Raw genomic sequence first — 17,938 nt, 5'->3', positions numbered from 1 at the left:
GTGGAGGTGATCAATTGTTGTCGGAGTGTATGGATGCAACCAACTTAGTTGTAGGGTCCATATCCAGATCTCCTACGGCCCGCCCGTAGCAGCCTGTGTGATGTGACAGGACCGTGCGCGCAATGATCGCCTTACCCCTGCTCGGGCAAGGCACAAGGCAGGGGGTAAGACGGTCATTGCGCAAGCGACCTAGTCTGCGCTACACAGGCTGCTACGTGCAGCTGGGCCGTAGAAGATCTGCATTGCCATCTTTTTCATATTAATGACTAAGGGTTTTGGTCAAAAGGGTAGAATAGGTAGTTCACTACGATAAAGGGTATTATTGTCTTTAAATTTTTTTGGCCTAGATGACGTCACTATTTAATAGCGATTGATTAACGGAGTGGGTACGTTTGTAATTTACTTCCAAAAGTAAGGGAGTTTTGTGTAAATTCAGAAGGAAGGGGTAATGGTTTTCATATTGGGGATAAGTTCAGGTGTTCAGGTGTTCAGGTGATGGGAGTGTAATTTTCCTTAAAACAATTCACCTTATCGGTTTGTATAAATTTTTCTTCTTTTTTTCGGCTCCACTTGCTTTCTCCATGCCATGGAGTGTCTGCGTCTACCTGCAACGTCTCTTGGACTGCGGCCCTTCTGTTTAACGTTCACAGACGGACCAAGTAGAACCTTTCTCAATCCCAAAAGAATAACTTCTTCTCTTCCTCTTTTATTGCACTCGAGCATCTTTTCCTCTAGAAATCTTTCAACCCCGTCTCAGTTTTCTCATCTTAGTGAGTAAAACTTCAACTTTTCCTCCGCAATTCTTCTACTTGTTGATGTTTTCAGATTCTTCCTTTCTTTTATGTATACTGCATTGTACTTCTAAAAGAGCTTGGTGGGTTTGCTGAGTTTAGCTAGAAATTAAACGAGTTTATTTTATCCTATTCTATTTTGTACTTTGAACTCTTTATCACTGCAAATAATTGTTTCTTGAGACTTTCACTTCGTTTTTATTTTATATTATTTCATTAATTGGTTCGTATTTGGGCACAAATTGAAAGCCTGTAGAATTATTTTCTGAACCCACTTGTTCAATTTGCTCTGGAAAAATGCTTTTAGGGACGAATTTTATGACATGTTTTTCTAATGTATTTACCAATTTTCTTGTCCAGTACAATTTGCAACTCTTGAAACCACGTATGTTTATTTTATTTCTGAAAGAGCTTCATAGGTTCGCCCAGTTTAGCATGAATTTTGATGTGTCTATTTTATACTAGTTTGTTTTTTTACTTTGAACTATGTATCAGTGCAAAGTATTCTTTCTTCAGACTTTCACCTCGTTTCTGTTTTTTCTAATATCATGAATTGGGTCGCATTTAGGCACAGATTGAGAACCTTACCCTTATTTGTTCAATCTGCTCTGGATAAGCTCTTTTAAGGAGGGATTTTATTAAATGTTGTTTCTGATGTATATACCTATTTTCTTATTCAGTACAATTTGCAATTCCTGAAAGCCAATCGAGTGCTCGAGTCAGTACCGAAACAGCTGAATGGGCAATGCAAGGTATGTCAAGTGTTTGAATTTGGAGCTTGCTGTTGGAAACTTTTTCAGTTAAGTTATAGCAATACAGAGTACTTCTACGTCTTTATTATAATTAATATGGTAGAATGTAAAGATTCATGTTTTTGGTAAAAATGGATCATTAGAGGTGGCATAATATTAAATAATTTTTCCTATTAGATGGACTTACAAATCCAGATGTCTACATTCACTCTGTTTTCAATATGAATGCGAAAGTAGATCATGATTATGAGAAATGGACATGTCTGATACAGCTGTATGAAGATGTAATATTTTTCTATGGTTACAACTTCCAGAGGGACATTGGGAATGCTTGGAGAATGGATTTGCATTGCAAAAGATTCATTGAAACATCTTTTGGTGGATGGGTTCATTTTCCCTTTGGGGGAGGGACACAGGGAGTTTCAAGATGATAACTTACTTGGCTGTCCCAAAAGAGGAAAAAGAAAAGAAAGCCCAATCTTTGATTTCTATGATTGTTAAATCCTTTCTCCGTTTTGTAGGTTTCGCTCTGATGAATGACCATTAGAATATTAATGGCCTCCAAAGTTGTACCTGAAAACTACCAGACCATTTTTTTCTTAACACATCAATGGGAGGCTAGGACATATACTTACTTTGGTGCCTAATTAATCATGTAATTACTTCAGTTGCTCTTGGTTTCCACGGAATTATTTGGTCTCTTTCAATTTCTAAACTAGGGATGGCAACAGGACTGGGAATAATACCAGACACAATCCATTTTAAGACACATCCCATCCTGTGAAACATGCATTGGGCCTACCAATTTTACAAGATAACTGAGGTGGGCCAAGGACCCTAGGTTTCTTAAAACTCAGAGACGATCCTAATCTGTTTGTGGTTACGCCAGAGCTGATCAATTAGGGGTGGGACAAGCTAGGGTCATCGATTTGACTTGCTCCATTGCTATCCAAATTGTAAAGAGGCATTAGAGAAAGAAAATTTGATCATTTTTCTAATTTGAATGTACATACAAGCAAAACTAGCACTTGACTTGGTGATCACCTTGCAAAAATTAATGGTTGGAAAATAAGCAGATATTGATATAGCTCAGGTCGCCACTGCCTAGACCTTCGAAACCAAGAGAAGATCTTGGACAAAATTGCGTAAGAGCTTGCAACAGATAATTTAGCACCATTTCCTGTCTGGCACATTGAAATAAGGTCCATAACCTGGTGCAGGTTCTCCTTTTGCAAGGTCCTAGGAGGGGTGGATTGAGGTCTTGCACATCTTAGTCCTAATAGGTGAATTGTTTCGTGGTATTGAACTTGGATATATTTCTACAACCTCTAAGATGTCTCAAAGTCCAACATTTGCAGGTGATGGAACTGAAGAGATTAAGTGGATATTAGGGAATGCTTCCAATGCGCAGCTTCGTGAAAAATAGAAGCCAGGATGTGATGTCCGGGAGGTGCTTCTTGGCTTCTGGTGGTAAAGATTCCAAGCGCTAGCTTCTCATTGGATCCACTTTTTTAGAGATTCTCTTATGGAGAAGCTGGCTCCCCCAAACATGCACCACGACACACTTCCACCAACATTCTTTATGTAAATCTTGATGAACTTTAGATACCCATTTCCTTCAAAATTCCTGTTATTGATGTCAAAGAGTGTGGTTTAGCTGATAGAAAAGTAAATGGGAGGATCTTTCACAGCTCCACCTTTCTCCACCATCCTTTCGAAACTATATTCCAGCCAGAAAGTTCCAAAACTTTAGGATCCTTTTGCTATGTCATATTTTTTTGCACTTAAATTTCCTTAGTTATACTTTCTGTGGATGTTCATATCAAAATATTACCAGATTCACCATTCTCACCAATTAACTGCGAAACAGTTGACCTGAATTGATTCTTGATTCAAAGCAAATTAATTTAGACAATGGGGTGAATTTAAGCCAAGTCTTGAATCTGGTTGTTGTTCTTGAGGACCATGTATCTTTTTTATAATGAAGAATATAAATAAGCTACAGAAAGTGATTCATGTATGATCATGTTCATCAGTACATGGACATTCCGTATGACCTTTTGAAAATGCCAGATTAACCTTCCAAGCTTAATAATCAATGTCATGAAGCCAAAATACACATCATGAATTACAATTTTCTTACAGTTGAATTATGAACCTGGAAATTATGGTTCATAATGGTCATATAAACAAATTTCAGGATATGAAAGTCATTTCTATCTTTCTAAAGTTATTTATTGAATACAAATATCTGTTAATAAGAAGAGACCAAAAAACAAAGGCCTTTGAGATCAATAGATGAAGTTGCTGTAAGGGCAAGGTTTAAATTATCGGTATTGTGTACTGTATCGATCGGGTGATTTTAAGAGACATATCGTATTGTATTGGAGATACGTATCAAACACTACAAATACGCATAGAAATGGGCAAGATACACATGGAAATACACTTTTGGAGCAAAAAACAATATAAATAAGTAATACATAACAAGTATCATGCATAAACACTAAAATGGAGACTAATGTATAACCAAACAAGTGCATTAAATTGAAATTGTTATACAAGATGAGGTTTCTTACATGTTTTAATCGCCTATAGCCATGAAGAGATTGGATGATGCAAAGGAAGAGATTGGATGATGCAAAGGATGATGTTGTAGCACTCCTTGATTCGTTTTTTAGTCCAGAAGTTTGAAAAACCAAGATTAAATGCAAGATTTTAGAGTCTTGGTTGAGAGTTTTCCTTCATTTTCCCATTAGAATAGGAGCTGTATCGAGTCTATAAGTGAAAAGGGCTTTTTTTATAAAATGCATGATGGTATCAGTATGTATTGGTATGTATCGAGATGTATCGAGCCGTATCGGCCAATATGTATCAATACATATTGATACGTATTAAACCACCCACAAAACCCTTTACTGGACGTATCGATATGTATCGGTCGTTTCGTAACCTATCGGCCCACATCGACCGATACATTTCGATACAATCCGAGACAGTCCATTTAAAAAAAAAGAAAGATACATATTGGTATGTATTGTATCGGTACCAACCGATACCCATACGTATCAGCCGATACGATACAATACGTACCGATAGTTTAAACCATGTGTAAGGGAATACAAAGAATGAACAAATGACTAGGATAGTAAAGACTACCCTTTGTACATTTCTGCCTACTTACTACCAGATTCAGTGAGGGGATCTGCCATAACATTTGCATAGCTCAGCACCAAATTTTAGTTGGGGGTTCCTTGCGAAAGTGGGAATTTCCAAAGAGACCATATCAGAAATAGTAGTCATAGACTTCAAACATTTTAATGTTATTAGATATTATTTGTCCACTTTGTTGATGTTATATGCCATTTATACTATAAACGTGGTTTAGACTTATTGCATTTTAGTAGATAAGTACGTTTAACTTGTTTAGGGTCTAACCGTAAAAGGGCTGGTTTTCTATACCATTTCTTCCATTCTACTTTAATAAAAAGAGTTGAGTTCATGAACTTGGTTATCTGAAATTTGTTTAAAATAGTTCTTAGAAACCAGTTGAATAGAATTTCAGTTATCTCCTTTGTATTGGCCACAGATTTTTATACCCTAAGAAAGGATGTGGAAATAACAATTGAACGTGTTGAAGAGATTAGGGCATCTGCTGGTCTTCAGCAGTTAGAAGAAGATCTTGCAGTTTTAGAGAAAAAGGCTGCAGATAGCTCTTTGTGGGGTGATCGAGCTAAAGCACAGGAAACGCTTCTTTCCTTGACAGATGTCAAAGACAGAATTAAACTTCTGACTGATTTCAAAACCCAGGTTTGTCTGTTTCCCTTCTTTCCGATTGAATCTTTCTTATAACTGGTTGTATCTTTTGATTAACAATATTAAAATCAGTATTTTAAATACAATATTCATAAGATCCTGATGATTATATTTTGGGAAAATATCATCCCCCTCCCCTCTAAGTTTCCTTAATATCAACCCAATACCCAAGTTTTGGAAAATGATAATGCCCTCCTGTTGGTGATAAAACTCCCAAACACTTACACGTGGGGTACGCACGTGGTGCGAATAGTGCAGGCGTGCCAGAACCTTTGCGCAGGTTCAAACGAGGCCGAGATCAGCCTAATCTGACTCCTTACCAGGCTAGTAGGTTTCCCTCCTGCCTGAGTAGCTCTAAGGTCTTTTGGGTTAAGCCAACAACTACGGACTGCAGCCCGAGCTGCTATTGCTCAAACAAAAAGGGAAAGAACTTCGAGACACAAACAACAATGAACTGAAATAGTAAATGTATTAACCAATCATACCAGATACAAGTGTGAGCCTTGCGCATGCACCCCCGCTGCCCTTAGTATGTGACCGTACATTCCCTTCAGCCTCAAATGACAAAAAGCAATAAAGAGATGCAGAGCAAAACAAGTAAAGGTAAAATGTAAAACGAGTAGAGACAAAATGCTGGTTGTCAGATGTATTTTTGTGTGTTTTTCGGATAAGCCCTCCCCCTTATATAAGATAAGCCTTGGCAGTTATCAGTCTGCGCAACCGCTCCCTCCAAGGCCATCCTCCTCGGCCCATATCTCCTAGGCTCTAATCAGGCGCTGCCACGCAAGCCACCACCCCTGCTCTCACTCCAACTGCTGCAGCAGTGGCGGGCCCCACCAGCATCGCCACCATCCTCGCTCCTTGCGAAACGCAGACCTGCGCCTGGTACTGTCTGTGTCTTTGACACGTGGGCCAGCCCCTAACCGCTATGGTGCAACCACGTTCCGGCTTCCTCTCTCGACCTTGGTCCAACGCCGAGTACCAGCCTTGGTTCTCTCCCAACCCTGCCTGGCCAGAACCAGGTGGTTTGGGCCGCAAACAATGCCCCTCACAACCTTCCTGAGCGATGCCACGTGGCCCAAGCTCAGAGGAGGTTGTGGCCGAAACGGCAGTCACCTCCAGCTGATCCATCGCGTGCAGACTCCCTTGCCGCTTCATCTTCTCGGGCCATTAGGGATTTTGAATTTCAAACCCCCCGCCATAATGATGGCGTAAGTTCCAGCCCATCATTAAGATCCCTGCTGATTACCGAGAACTCTCAACGGAGACTCTCCCCGCCTGGCTCCTCATATCGCCCTTCGCCTATCTTCTTCTCCATTCTTTCTTTCTCGCCTCTGCTTAGCCCCCCACCCTGACGCCATGGCCAAGAAAAAAGAACCAGCGGTGGCGGAAGAAGCAGAAGACCTCCTAGCGCTAAAGCGCTCACTGTTGCCTCCATCAGTCCTAACCGAGGTACAGATCCATTGCTCTGAGCCCTCTACTTTTAGACTAGGCCCAGCCTTCACCTCTTTGCCCCATGGTTTGTCTAACTTCCTGAAATACGACCAGGAGCAGCTGCTTGCCCAATCGCCAGACCCCCTGAAACTCAAGGATAAGGCCTATGCGCGCCTATGGCCTCATTACCTTCTAGACTGGAAAACCTGGGTTGACAGAGTAGTCTGCGACTGTTCTGAGCTGTTAATCAAACTCGGCGTTCCCCAAGCCCTTCAGCTTTCAACCACCTTTGTTCCTCTTGACCGTCCCCTGCTCCAGGCTGCGCTGCAGTTTTGGTCACGGTCTACCAATACCTTCCATTTTCGTTTTGGAATGGCAGCCCTAACCCTCTTAGACGTTGGAGCTCTCACAGGCCTGAGGGCCGAAGGCGAAGAGTTCAACGGCTCCTCCCCTGGCCTGGTTGATGCCCTCAAGGCTGAGGTACAACACGGTCTCGAGTTCACCAAGCCTGCCAGCTACAGCTTCTACCTGCGGACCTACCGGGAGACCCGTGGCTCTGTTTCCCCTAAAGAGCTCACCCCTGTGGTCAGTTATCTATTTGCCTCATCCCCTCATCATGACTTGAAGACCCTGCGAGAGTATTATGATTTCTTCTCTTCGTTTGAGCCCGACCCAAGTGGCGCTTTCTTCCTCCCCTATCGGACGGGAGAGTCCATCCCTGAGTGGCTTTCGTTAGCCCTTGACTGTCCTACCTCTGAACCAGCCCTATGGGGAAAGTTCCTGGTCTGTCAAGACCTTCATGTAGGGGTCACCTTAGAGCCCTCAGGAAATAACACTGCGGCTTTGAGATGTACAACCCCCATTTCTGTACGCGCTAGTTCGGTCTCCGTCAGGCAATCCCTTGCCCCAACTACTACTCAATCACGGACTGCGCACTGGACAGGATGATCTACTCGAATGTGGCCGACATACTCCATGTATCGGCCATGAACGCATTAGTCCTCTCACAGTTCTAGTTGCAGTTCTTTGTCAAGGAGCCTTCAGCAACCGAAGATTTCACGGCCTGGTGGGGTACATACTTTAGGTCCCTTTCCCCACTTTGGTCTTGTCATAAAAGCAGCAAGCGTCTTCCCTCTTCTTCAGGCACCACCAGTCATCAGACCGCCGCCCCGAAGCGGAAAAAAGCATTAGTCTCCAAGCAAACCGCTGGTGAGCACTAACCCTCTTTTCTCATTCTACAATTTTGTCCGTCTTTTGCTGACCGATTCTTCTGTGACCTCAGCCAAATCCTCCGTCAGGCCGATATCCTCCGTCCAGTCAGCCCCAAGTGACTATGGGTCCACTCCGAAAGATGATGAAGATACTGAAGATGACTCCCCCCGGGTAAGTAAGAGGCCCAAAAGCACTAGCCCGATGAAGTCTGCCCAACGCCAGGCCTCCCTGCCAAGTATGTTTCAAGGAAGTCAGCCCGCCAGCATCAGGCCTTATGCCTCCATCACAGCATCTGCCTCGGTCACCTCCCGCTTAGTAAAAGACCGTACTCAGTCCAGTGCCCGTCTGAAACAGGTTGTTACCGTGAAGTCTCCTCAGGTTGTTGTCACTAGTTCCTCATAATCTGGATCCTTTTGTCATTTGAACGGCGTTTCCGAGAGTGGTTCTGAAGAAGAGGAAGAGGAAGAAGAAGAAACCGGCGCGGAGGCGCCTGGTACCTATGATGTGGCTGAGCCCAGTGGATCCAAGACCCCAGTCCACAAACCAGCCTCTCCATCCCCTTCGAGTCCTACCCTTCCTGCAGCGCCCCCCACGGTATGTGTACCTTAGTTCCAACGCTCGTCTCCTCACCTCGCCGGTACTGACTTATCCTTCTTCTTCTCAGGTCACGAGCCTAGAGACTCTCCTAGCCGTCCTGAGTTCCTCCGACGACGAAAAAAGCGACCGGCGACGCCCCGAGCCCTGGACTTGTTTCTACCCAGGTGACCGAGGCAAAAGCGCTTCTGCACTCTTTCCTGCAATCACCATTCTGAGAGGCCGTGGGTGCCGGAAGCCTGACGTCTATTGCCGAGGTGCTTCGCACGCTGCTGTTGTTGCCGGACCTTCCCGTCCCAATCAAGGAGTGGTTAGACGGGACCGTCGCTTTCATGTTTGATATGACCACCTCGGCCCCCTTGGCCCTCCAGAATGCCCAGAAGAACGAGGCCCTTCTCAAGGAAAGTGATGTCATGGACGAGGACTTGTGGAAACGACGGGACGATCTCAAGACTATTGTGGACGAAGTGAAAGAAGGATAGGACCGGTTGGCCCAAATGGATCAAGACATAGCAAGCTTGGAAGCCCAGATTGCGACGCTACGGTCTGACAGGGCTGCTTTAGACCAAGAGGTTAAACAGAAGCTTCTAGGCTCCGAGGCCGTGTCTACAAAGGCCTCCTCTGTCAAAGCCCAAGTCAAGCAGCTGAAAGCACCGAGGACAAGCCGCGAAGCCAACCTAACCGTAGCTAACGAGCGCCTAACAGTGATGGAAAAGAAATGGAATGAACTTCGCGAGTCCACCCCCCAAGACTTTCTTTAAGTGGGCCTGCGTGCCTTCCCTTCCCCTGCCAAGAGAACAATGATACTTTGTTTTGTCTTTTGTCTTTTGTCTTTTGTCTTTTGTTTGTTCGGCCTACTCAAGCCGTGTCTAAACTTCTTTTAGGAGTAAAACCTGCTTTCCTTTAACTCGCGGTCTCGCTCCTGTGGTGCGATTCCTTTGTCTTGCTCACCCCAAATCCTAGATTGTAGGATGAAAAGCCTTAAGGAACTTGTTGTTGATAGGCCTATCTGGATGCATCCTTCTAAGTCGCGCAGCCTGTAGGCCCCGCCCCGAAGCACCTGGCAGACCGTAAAAGGTCCTTCCCATGTTGGGGACCATTTGCCCAGCCTGGGATCCTTTGTCCCAACCGGGAGTATGGCCTTCAGGACGATGTCCCCTTCTTGGAAGTGCTTTGGGCATATCCTTTTGTTGTAAATAGCTGCAACCTTCCTCTTCTGAACCTACATCCTGTTCAGCGCGGCCAAGCGCTATTCTTCCAGATCATCGAGCTTAGCCATCATTGCCTCACTGTAGGCCGTTGGCGTGAGTCCCTGTTGGAATGCTACCCGAGCTGATCTTACGCTAACCTCAACTGGTAACATTGCATCGTGGCCGTATGTCAACGCAAAGGGTGTAGTGGCCGTGCTGGTCCGCTATGACGTCCTGAATGCCCACAATACCTCAGAAAGCATGTCTGCCCATCTTTGTGGGTTGTCATCCATAGCCTTTGCTAAACACCCTTTGAGAATCTTATTACTTGCCTCGGCCTGACCGTTGCCTTGTGCGTAGTATGGGGTGGAATGGGTGAATGTTATCCCTAGCTCCGCTGCAAACGCCACCACCTCATCCCCAACAAAAATGCTCCCGTTGTCGCACATAACAATCTCTGGCAGCCCAAACCGGTGAATGACGTGACTCTTAAGGAATTTGATGACTTCGGCCTGACTGACTTCCTTCATTGGCACGGCCTTAACCCACTTGGTGAAATAGTCCGTGGCCACGATAATGAAGCAATGCCCCCGCGTTGCGGGCGGGGTAATCTTCCCTATGAGGTCCATCGCCCAACCCCTGAATGGCCATGGCTTGACCACTAGATTGAACTCTATTGTTGGTAACCGCTGCACCGGTCCATGAGTTTGACACGCCCAACACCCCTTAGCGTATTTGACGTAGTCTGTAGTCATGGTTGGCCAGTAATACCCATGACGCCGGATCAACCACTTCATCTTCGGCCTGGCCTGGTGCGCTCCGCAGATGCCCTCGTGAATTTCGGCCATGACCAACGTTGCCTCGTTCAGGCTGACACATTTGAGCAATAGGTCATCCCTTGCTTTCTTGTAAAGGTCTTCCCCAATCAGTATGTACCCCGTGGCCCTATCTCTGATCCTTCGGTCAAACCCTGGCCCAGGGTTGCTCAAGAACTGGACGATCGGTGTTCGCCAGTCAGGTTGCGTATCCTAGACGTGGTTGACCTCTAAGTAGTTGCCTTCATGGACCACAGACTGTGCCTGCCTTTTGATGACGATGGTCTTCTCTGTACTGCCCTTTGGTAGACCGATGCCAGACGCCGCCTGTGCTAACCCGTTCGCGGCCTGATTCCTTGATCGTGGGACGTGACGCATCGCTATGTCCTGGAACCCTTTGATTAGCTTCTTGGCCTGCGCAAGGTAGTCCACCAAGTGTTCGCTCTCACACCGATATTCCCCGGCCAGCTGCTTGATCACCAGCTGTGAGTCTCTGACGATTTCTACGGCGTCAGCGTCAAGGCCCAAAAGCAGGCCCAACCCCAGTATGAGAGCTTTGTATTCGGCCTGGTTGTTTGAACAAGGGAAGTCGAGCCGAAAGGCTACCTGAGTCTCCGTTCCTTCTGGTGACCGCAAGACAACTCCTGCCCCGACCGCTTGCTCGGTCTTGGACCCATCGAAGAAAAGCTTCCATGGCGTCAGGCCGAGGAGGGAGACCTCCATTACCTCCCTGGCGGCCTCGATGAGTGGGTGATCTGCCAGAAAATCTGCAAGCGCCTGCCCTTTAACTGCTTTCTGGGGTACATATTGGAGGGCGAACTCAGTAAGAGCGAGAGTCCATTTTCCAACCCTCACCTTAGAAATTGGGCGTGTAAGCATGTACTTGATGACGTCGGTCTGGCAAACTACGTCCACCGTTGCCGGCAATAGATAGTACCTAAGTTTGCTGCAGGAGAAGAACAATGCCAGACAGAGCTTCTCGATCGCAGGATACTTCCGCTCTACTTTCGTCAAGGCCTTGCTTAGGTAGAACACAGCCTGCTCTTTTCCGGCCTCGTTATCCTACGCGAGTAGGCTGGCTCCCTATTAAACCTTCCGCCGCGGCTACGTATAGTTTTCGAGGTACCCCTTTTCTTGGAGGCATTAGGACCGGAGGCTTTGTTAAGTAGGCCTTATCTGGTCGAACGCCTCCTGGTGGGCCTCTTCCCATTTGAAGTCCTTGTCAGCCTTCAATTTTAGCAACAAGGAGAAGACCTTTGTCCGTCCTGCGGAGTTAGCAATAAAACGCCTAAGTTCACCTGTCCCAGGAACTTCTGTAACTCCTTTTTGTTTGTAGGCGGCCTTGCCTCCTGGATGGCCTTAGCCTTGTTCTTGTCTACCTCAATTCCTTTCTGATGAACTAAAAACCCCAGGAAGTTACCGGCCGCTACCCCGAAGGCACATTTCAACGGATTCATCTTTAGGCCGTGACTCCTCATTCTGGAGAACACCCGCCTCAAGTGCTCAAGATGTTCGTGCTTCTGCTTTGACTTAACCACAACGTCGTCAATGTAGACTTCCACAAAGGTGCCTGTCATGTCGTGGAAAATCAGGTTCATCTCCCGTTGGTAAGTAGCGCCGGCGTTCTTTAAACCGAACGGCATGACTAGCCATTCATACGTCCCTAGAGCGCCTGGGTAGCGGAAGGCTCTTTTTGGGACATCCTCCTCCACAATGAAGATCTGATTATATCCGGCGTGGCCATCCATAAAGGATATGATGCGGTTTTTTGCAGCCGCGTCAACCAGCATGTCAGCCACTGGCATTGGATACTCATCCTTTGGGGTGGCCTTGTTCAGGTCTCCAAAGTCGATGCACACCCTTAGCTTTCCGTTCTTCTTCACGACCGATACTATGTTGGACACCTATTCCACATGCCTGGCGGTCCTAATGAAACCTGCCTTAAGTAACCGTTCGATTACGTCCTTAATTTTCAGGATAACATCGGGTGCCATTCGCCTGGGTAGTTGTTTACCGGTCTGTAATTATCTTTGATGGGCAGTCGATGCTCTACCAACTTTCGGTCTAAGCCAGGCATCTCAGAATAGTCCCAAACGAAACAATCTTTAAATTCCTTCAAAAGACTTACAATATCCCCCTTTAACTCGGGTGGGAGTAGACCACTAACATAGATAGGCCGGTGGTCTTCGGCCGTTCCTAAGTCTACCTCTATCAGTGGATCCTAGACCTCTGCCAATGTTTCCTCCATCTTTGGCGGTGCCGGTGGCAGATCTTGCAGCTTGATTTCAGGGCCAGCCACCGCTTGCTCCCTGGCCAAGACCTCAGCCACCAATCCTGTTTCATGAGACATCTTCTGCTCCAGGCTTGCAACTGTCAACCGGCGCATTATGTCTACTACAACCTTCTAGCTTGTCTTCATAAGTAATCTTCATCAGTCTTCCTCCGCCGTTCTCCGAGATTCGGTAGGGCTTTTGTCTACGGTCTGTTCAACGGGAACACCTCTTCCAGGACCATAGACGAAGTAATCAAGGACGTAGGCCTCCCATGCTCATCTGCCCCAGTGAACTGGATAGGGCCGATGCATCCATTGTGCAAAACGGCCTCTGCATGGCTGGCGTCGACCACGAACGGCCAGTTATCAGCCATCACCAACTCAATCTTCCCTTTTCTCCATAGTACCAGGAACTGGTGCAAAGACGATGGGACGCATGAATTCGTGTGGATCCAGTCTTGTCTTAGGAGGGCGTTGTAATTGGCTATCGCGTCCATGACAAAGAAGGCCGTCAAGGACGTATGGTTCCCCACCTTCAGGTCGATCGGGAGTATTCCTCTGGGCCTGGTGAAGCCACCCAGGAAATTTGTGACCGACACATCGGCGGGTAGCAAATCGGTCTCGTCTTTGCCGAGACGTTTCATCATCCTTGAGGGTAAAATATTCACAGCCCTCCATTGTCGACCAAAACCTTGGTTATTGGTTTGCTGTCCATATGAGACTGAATGTATAACGGCTTCAGGTGCCGCGTCATCTCACGAGTTGGCTCCTCGAATATGTCGGCTACCTTTCCCCGTGGTACTGGATTATCGAAGGTGTACTCTGTTTTTTTGGTGATGACCGTTCAAACGTTGTCTTTGGGGCCCTGCTGGTTTGGCTCACTGTAATCCACATTCTTCGCGGTCTGTTCTTGATTGGGCGCCAGTTCTATCCCCAATATTTCTGGGTGTGAACCCCCTTCGTCTACATCCCCTTCCAGCTGCATCGCCTGGCCGGGCTGATATTGAAAGGTCTTTGGCAAGATGTACACCATTGAGATCTGTACCTGAGTCGGGATTGTGTCGAACATCATTTCAACAAGCCTACCAAAGTCGATGTCCGGTGAGTGGATGGGGGCACTGTTGTCCGTACTGTCAACTTTTGGGCTGGTGCCTGTCACTATGTCTCCGAAGATTTCTGGATCGCTGTCTTCGGTCTTGTAGTCTGACACCTCTGGTTCCAGAGCTTCTTCCCCTGCAGCAGCGTTTGGGTCTTTTGCCCTTGATCCCCCTTCGATCACTTGGCACTGCTCCCAGGAGCTCGTGCCTTCTTCACCTTGGACCTGAAGGGGCCCTCTGGTGCGGCCCTCGTTGACTTGGGCATGCTGGTGCCATCTTTGGGCCGCCCTTTTCCTCTGCCGTCTTCTTTTCTGTGCTCTGGACAGGCGAGATGGATCAGGACTGGCCGGGAACTTTAGATGTCTTGCAACCGTCCATTGTTCTCCGTCCACCTTAGGAGCGACCATCCTCGGCCTGTGGCTCTCCTAGTACTGAGCCGCCTCCCATCCGGAGTACTCTAAGTGGGAGTAGCCTAGCCCGCATTGCTCATACGTCAGACGCCTTCTTATCGAAACCCTCCCAAGCCGGTCTTTGGCGGACGGCCTAGAAGTGTTAGTTGCCTAATGAGGAGCCGGCCTCCTATCTGCTGGACCCGTCTCTCCTCGAATCTCAGGGGAAAGCCGCATGCCCTGTTCAGAGGGCGCTCGTCCTGACCAAGCTGTGATTCTGCTCCGTCGTCCCTCGACTAGGCGACTGCAACTGGGACAGACTTCCCGGTGGAGCTTTGGTGCTTCCCTCAACCTGGGTGTGGCAGTCCCAAGTCCTTCCGGCCCTCCTTCTTCTCTTTGTAGACTAAACTCATAAAGGGGGTTCACCGTAAGCCGTCTGCCCCTCCTTCGCCGTTTTTGGACATTGACCTGTTCTTCAGACTAGGCTGGTACATTACTGGACTGGCCCATGACAGGTGCCCTGGGTCGCTCAGGTGGGGCCAGGCGCGCCTGCACCGTTTCGCCCATCGCGTCCCCCAGACTGCTAGTTGCCTGGCTGCTGTTGGCCTGGGTGCAGAAAGGAGTGGCCCATGGGTTCAGACGGGATCCTGACGATCGTGCCGATGGATTCGGCCGAGGTGGAGGGCCTCCCTGCCCGATCCTCACAATCGGTACTATTCCCTCTCTTGGTCCGGCCATCCTTAAAAAGTCGGCGCTGACCATGTTGAGTTGGAAAGGGTCTTCATCAACCATCATGACCCCTTTTTCCTTTCCAGGGAATTGCAACCGTCTAGCTGTGATTGCTTTTTGCAAGGCGTTACGTGAAACCACACAGCTAGTAGTAGCATGGGTGAGGGTGTTGTGCCACTTACAATATTTTTGGTCTTTTAGCTCGTGGCTGGGCGGTATCTGGTGCCCAGGCGGCAACTTGATCTGCTTATCCTTGAGCAACTGGTCAAAGATCAATTCGGCCTTTGAAATGTCGAAGGAGTATGTTACCTTCGAGTCAAAGGTCCTTTGAGGAGCGGTCTTGGACGGCTCGGCCTGCTTAGCCTGATCATTCGGCCTGGCCAGAGCCTTACATACATAGGGCTTTCCTTCTGCGATTTCTGCAGCATCTACGTCAAACTCCACATAGTCAACCTGTTTCTGCTCGTCGTTTCCCAACAACGGGAAGGCATGACTAGCCGCATCCTTATAATATGTTCCAATAGAGGCCGCTTTTCGCTGACCCTCTTCCTTTAGGAGCTGTTCATAGGGCGCAGCCTGTAGCACCAACTGACCGAGGTCAGCAAAGTACTGACCAGCAAACCTTTTCCGGAGCTCAAAGTTGAGGCCCCCCAAGGCCATCCTTGCGTATTCGGTCTCGGGCAAAGTGGTTGGGCATTTGTACTTGGCCGTCTTAAACCGGGTAACGAATCCATCGACGGCCTCACCCGGCTCTTGGGTCATTTTAGCCAGGTCGTCTATGGTGATCTCAGGCTCAGTCCGGTAAAACTGAGTGTGAAAGAGCTCCTCCATCTCCTGCCAACTCTGGACCGAGTTGGCGGGTAGATTGAAGTACCAAGTGAAGGCCGACCCAATAAGGGGGTTGGGGAACAACCTAAGCTTGGCCGCTTCCAGTCCGCCCAAATTGCCACACTGGACTGTAAAGCGGGCTATGTGTTCTATAGTGGACACCTTATCCTCGCCCGAGAACTTGGTGAATTCCGGAATCTTAGGGTTCCTTCCGAGGTCCACTGCGTCAAAGTACTCAGGGTAAGGCTTCTTGTACTTTGGGCGTGGAGTCGTCCTGTAAAAAGGGTTAATGCTGTCCTGAATGATCCTGGTCAGCTCTCCTCGGTCAATTACCAGTGGTGCCCCGGAGTTGCAGGATATCCCGCCACGTCAGGTGGCCATGGGTTACCGTGGTAGGCCGGGCCGGGCTGAGCGTTTGGGAATGCCTCCCGCCTTGGTTCGAATCCGGGCGCACTTTCCCTGAGGTGCACCCCTACAGGTCTGTATCCGGACACTCCGGTGGTCGCATAACCGCGTCTCGGAGGGGGGTACCCTCCTAAGGGAACAACGTTGGCCCCTGTGGCGGCCATGTTGCAGGTCCCTAGGCTGGGCCTGATGCTCCCTACCTGGGCAGTACTTGTGGCAGCTGACCACTGTGGTGCCGATGGGATAGCCGCTATGGGCACATGGCCTGCCCCTAAGGCGGTTGCCTGATTAACGCCCCCTGGGATACCTGTGGGAGGGCTGTTGACCACATAGCTCCCAACAGGGTTAGGGACGTTGGGTGAAGCGGCCTGATATAAGGGATTGGTGAAAGTCGTCGCAGGGAGACTGACCCTAGGCCAGTCCCCAGCAGCGGGATTTTGGCTCGAACTGCGGCCATACGTGGGCGGAGCCAGCAAGCCTACTCGGCCTACCTCAAGTCCTCTACCTTCGGCGCCTACGGCAGCCCCATTAGGTGGTGTGACCGTGGCGTTCGGTCTTGCCCCTAATGTGGCCTGCTGTCTCAAGGCAACGAAGGTTTCACGGAACTCTTCAAACTGACTTTGCTGACTGGCCATGGACTTATCAACCGTAGCCATCATGTGGCGTAAGTCATCGGAAATGGGTCTAAAGACGTCCACAAGCTGTTGTATATTGCCCGCGAGGGGGTCTACAGCGTCATGCACCATAACCACCAGCTGATGTGCTGAGTCATAGCTGGCGTTACTGCCATGTGAACCACACGGTTCGTCCTCGGCTTGGTTTGCAAATTCAGCCGCCGTAGGATTCTCCATTTCTTCATCCACCATATTTTCCTTTTGGATACGAGGACGTCCTGGCCCTCTCTTTTGCTTGACCATAGCAGTCGTTGGCTTATGAGGGTCCCATCGGGCGTGCCAAAAATGTGTTAGTGATAAAACTCCCAAACACTTACACGCGGGGTACGCACGTGGTGCGAATAGTGTGGGCGTGCTAGAACCTTTGCGCAGGTTCAAACGAGGCCGAGATCAGCTTAATCTGACTCCTTACCAGGCTAATAGGTTTCCCTCCTGCCTGAGTAGCTCTAAGGTCTTTTGGGTTAAGCCAACAACTACGGACTGCAGCCCGAGCTGCTATTGCTCAACAAAAAGGGAAAGAACTTCGAGACACAAACAACAATGAACTGAAATAGTAAATGTATTAACCAATCATACCAGATACAAGTGTGAGCCTTGCGCATGCACCCCTGCTGCCCTTAGTATATGACCGTACATTCCCTTCAGCCTCAAATGACAAAAAGCAATAAAGAGATGCAGAGCAAAACAAGTAAAGGTAAAACGTAAAACGCGTAGAGGCAAAATGCTGGTTGTCAGATGTATTTTTGTGTGTTTTTCGGATAAGCCCTCCCCCTTATATAAGATAAGCCTTGGCAGTTATCAATCTGCGCAACCGCTCCCTCCAAGGCCATCCTCCTCGGTCCATATCTCCCAGGCTCTAATCAGGCGTTGCCACGCAAGCCACCACCCCTGCTCTCACTCCAACTGCTGCAGCAGTGGCGGGCCCCACCAGCGTCTTCAC

At 48.0% G+C, this 17,938-nt stretch overlaps 1 protein-coding gene across 3 annotated transcripts in view; it reads left to right on the top strand.

Moving 5' to 3' along the window:
* Positions 1 to 551: 551 nt before the first annotated feature.
* LOC122655988 (peptide chain release factor PrfB1, chloroplastic) overlaps positions 552 to 17,938 on the top strand; it is a 48,987-nt gene continuing 31,600 nt past the window's right edge. For 2 of the 3 annotated variants that reach the window (XM_043850400.1, XM_043850399.1), the window contains exons 1-3: positions 553 to 770; positions 1,472 to 1,543; positions 5,133 to 5,353. In XM_043850400.1, the coding sequence (XP_043706335.1) occupies positions 587 to 770; positions 1,472 to 1,543; positions 5,133 to 5,353 (477 nt within the window). In that variant the 5' untranslated portion in view covers positions 553 to 586. Of the gene's footprint in view, positions 771 to 1,471; positions 1,544 to 5,132; positions 5,354 to 17,938 lie in introns of all 3 variants that reach the window. The other variant, XM_043850401.1, reaches the window with a different exon arrangement.

The sequence above is a fragment of the Telopea speciosissima genome, chromosome 3, assembly GCF_018873765.1.
Source record: "Telopea speciosissima isolate NSW1024214 ecotype Mountain lineage chromosome 3, Tspe_v1, whole genome shotgun sequence".
NCBI classification, from domain to species: domain Eukaryota; kingdom Viridiplantae; phylum Streptophyta; class Magnoliopsida; order Proteales; family Proteaceae; genus Telopea; species Telopea speciosissima.
Note: the sequence above shows the minus strand (reverse complement) of the source record. Positions and strands in the feature narration are given on the sequence as shown.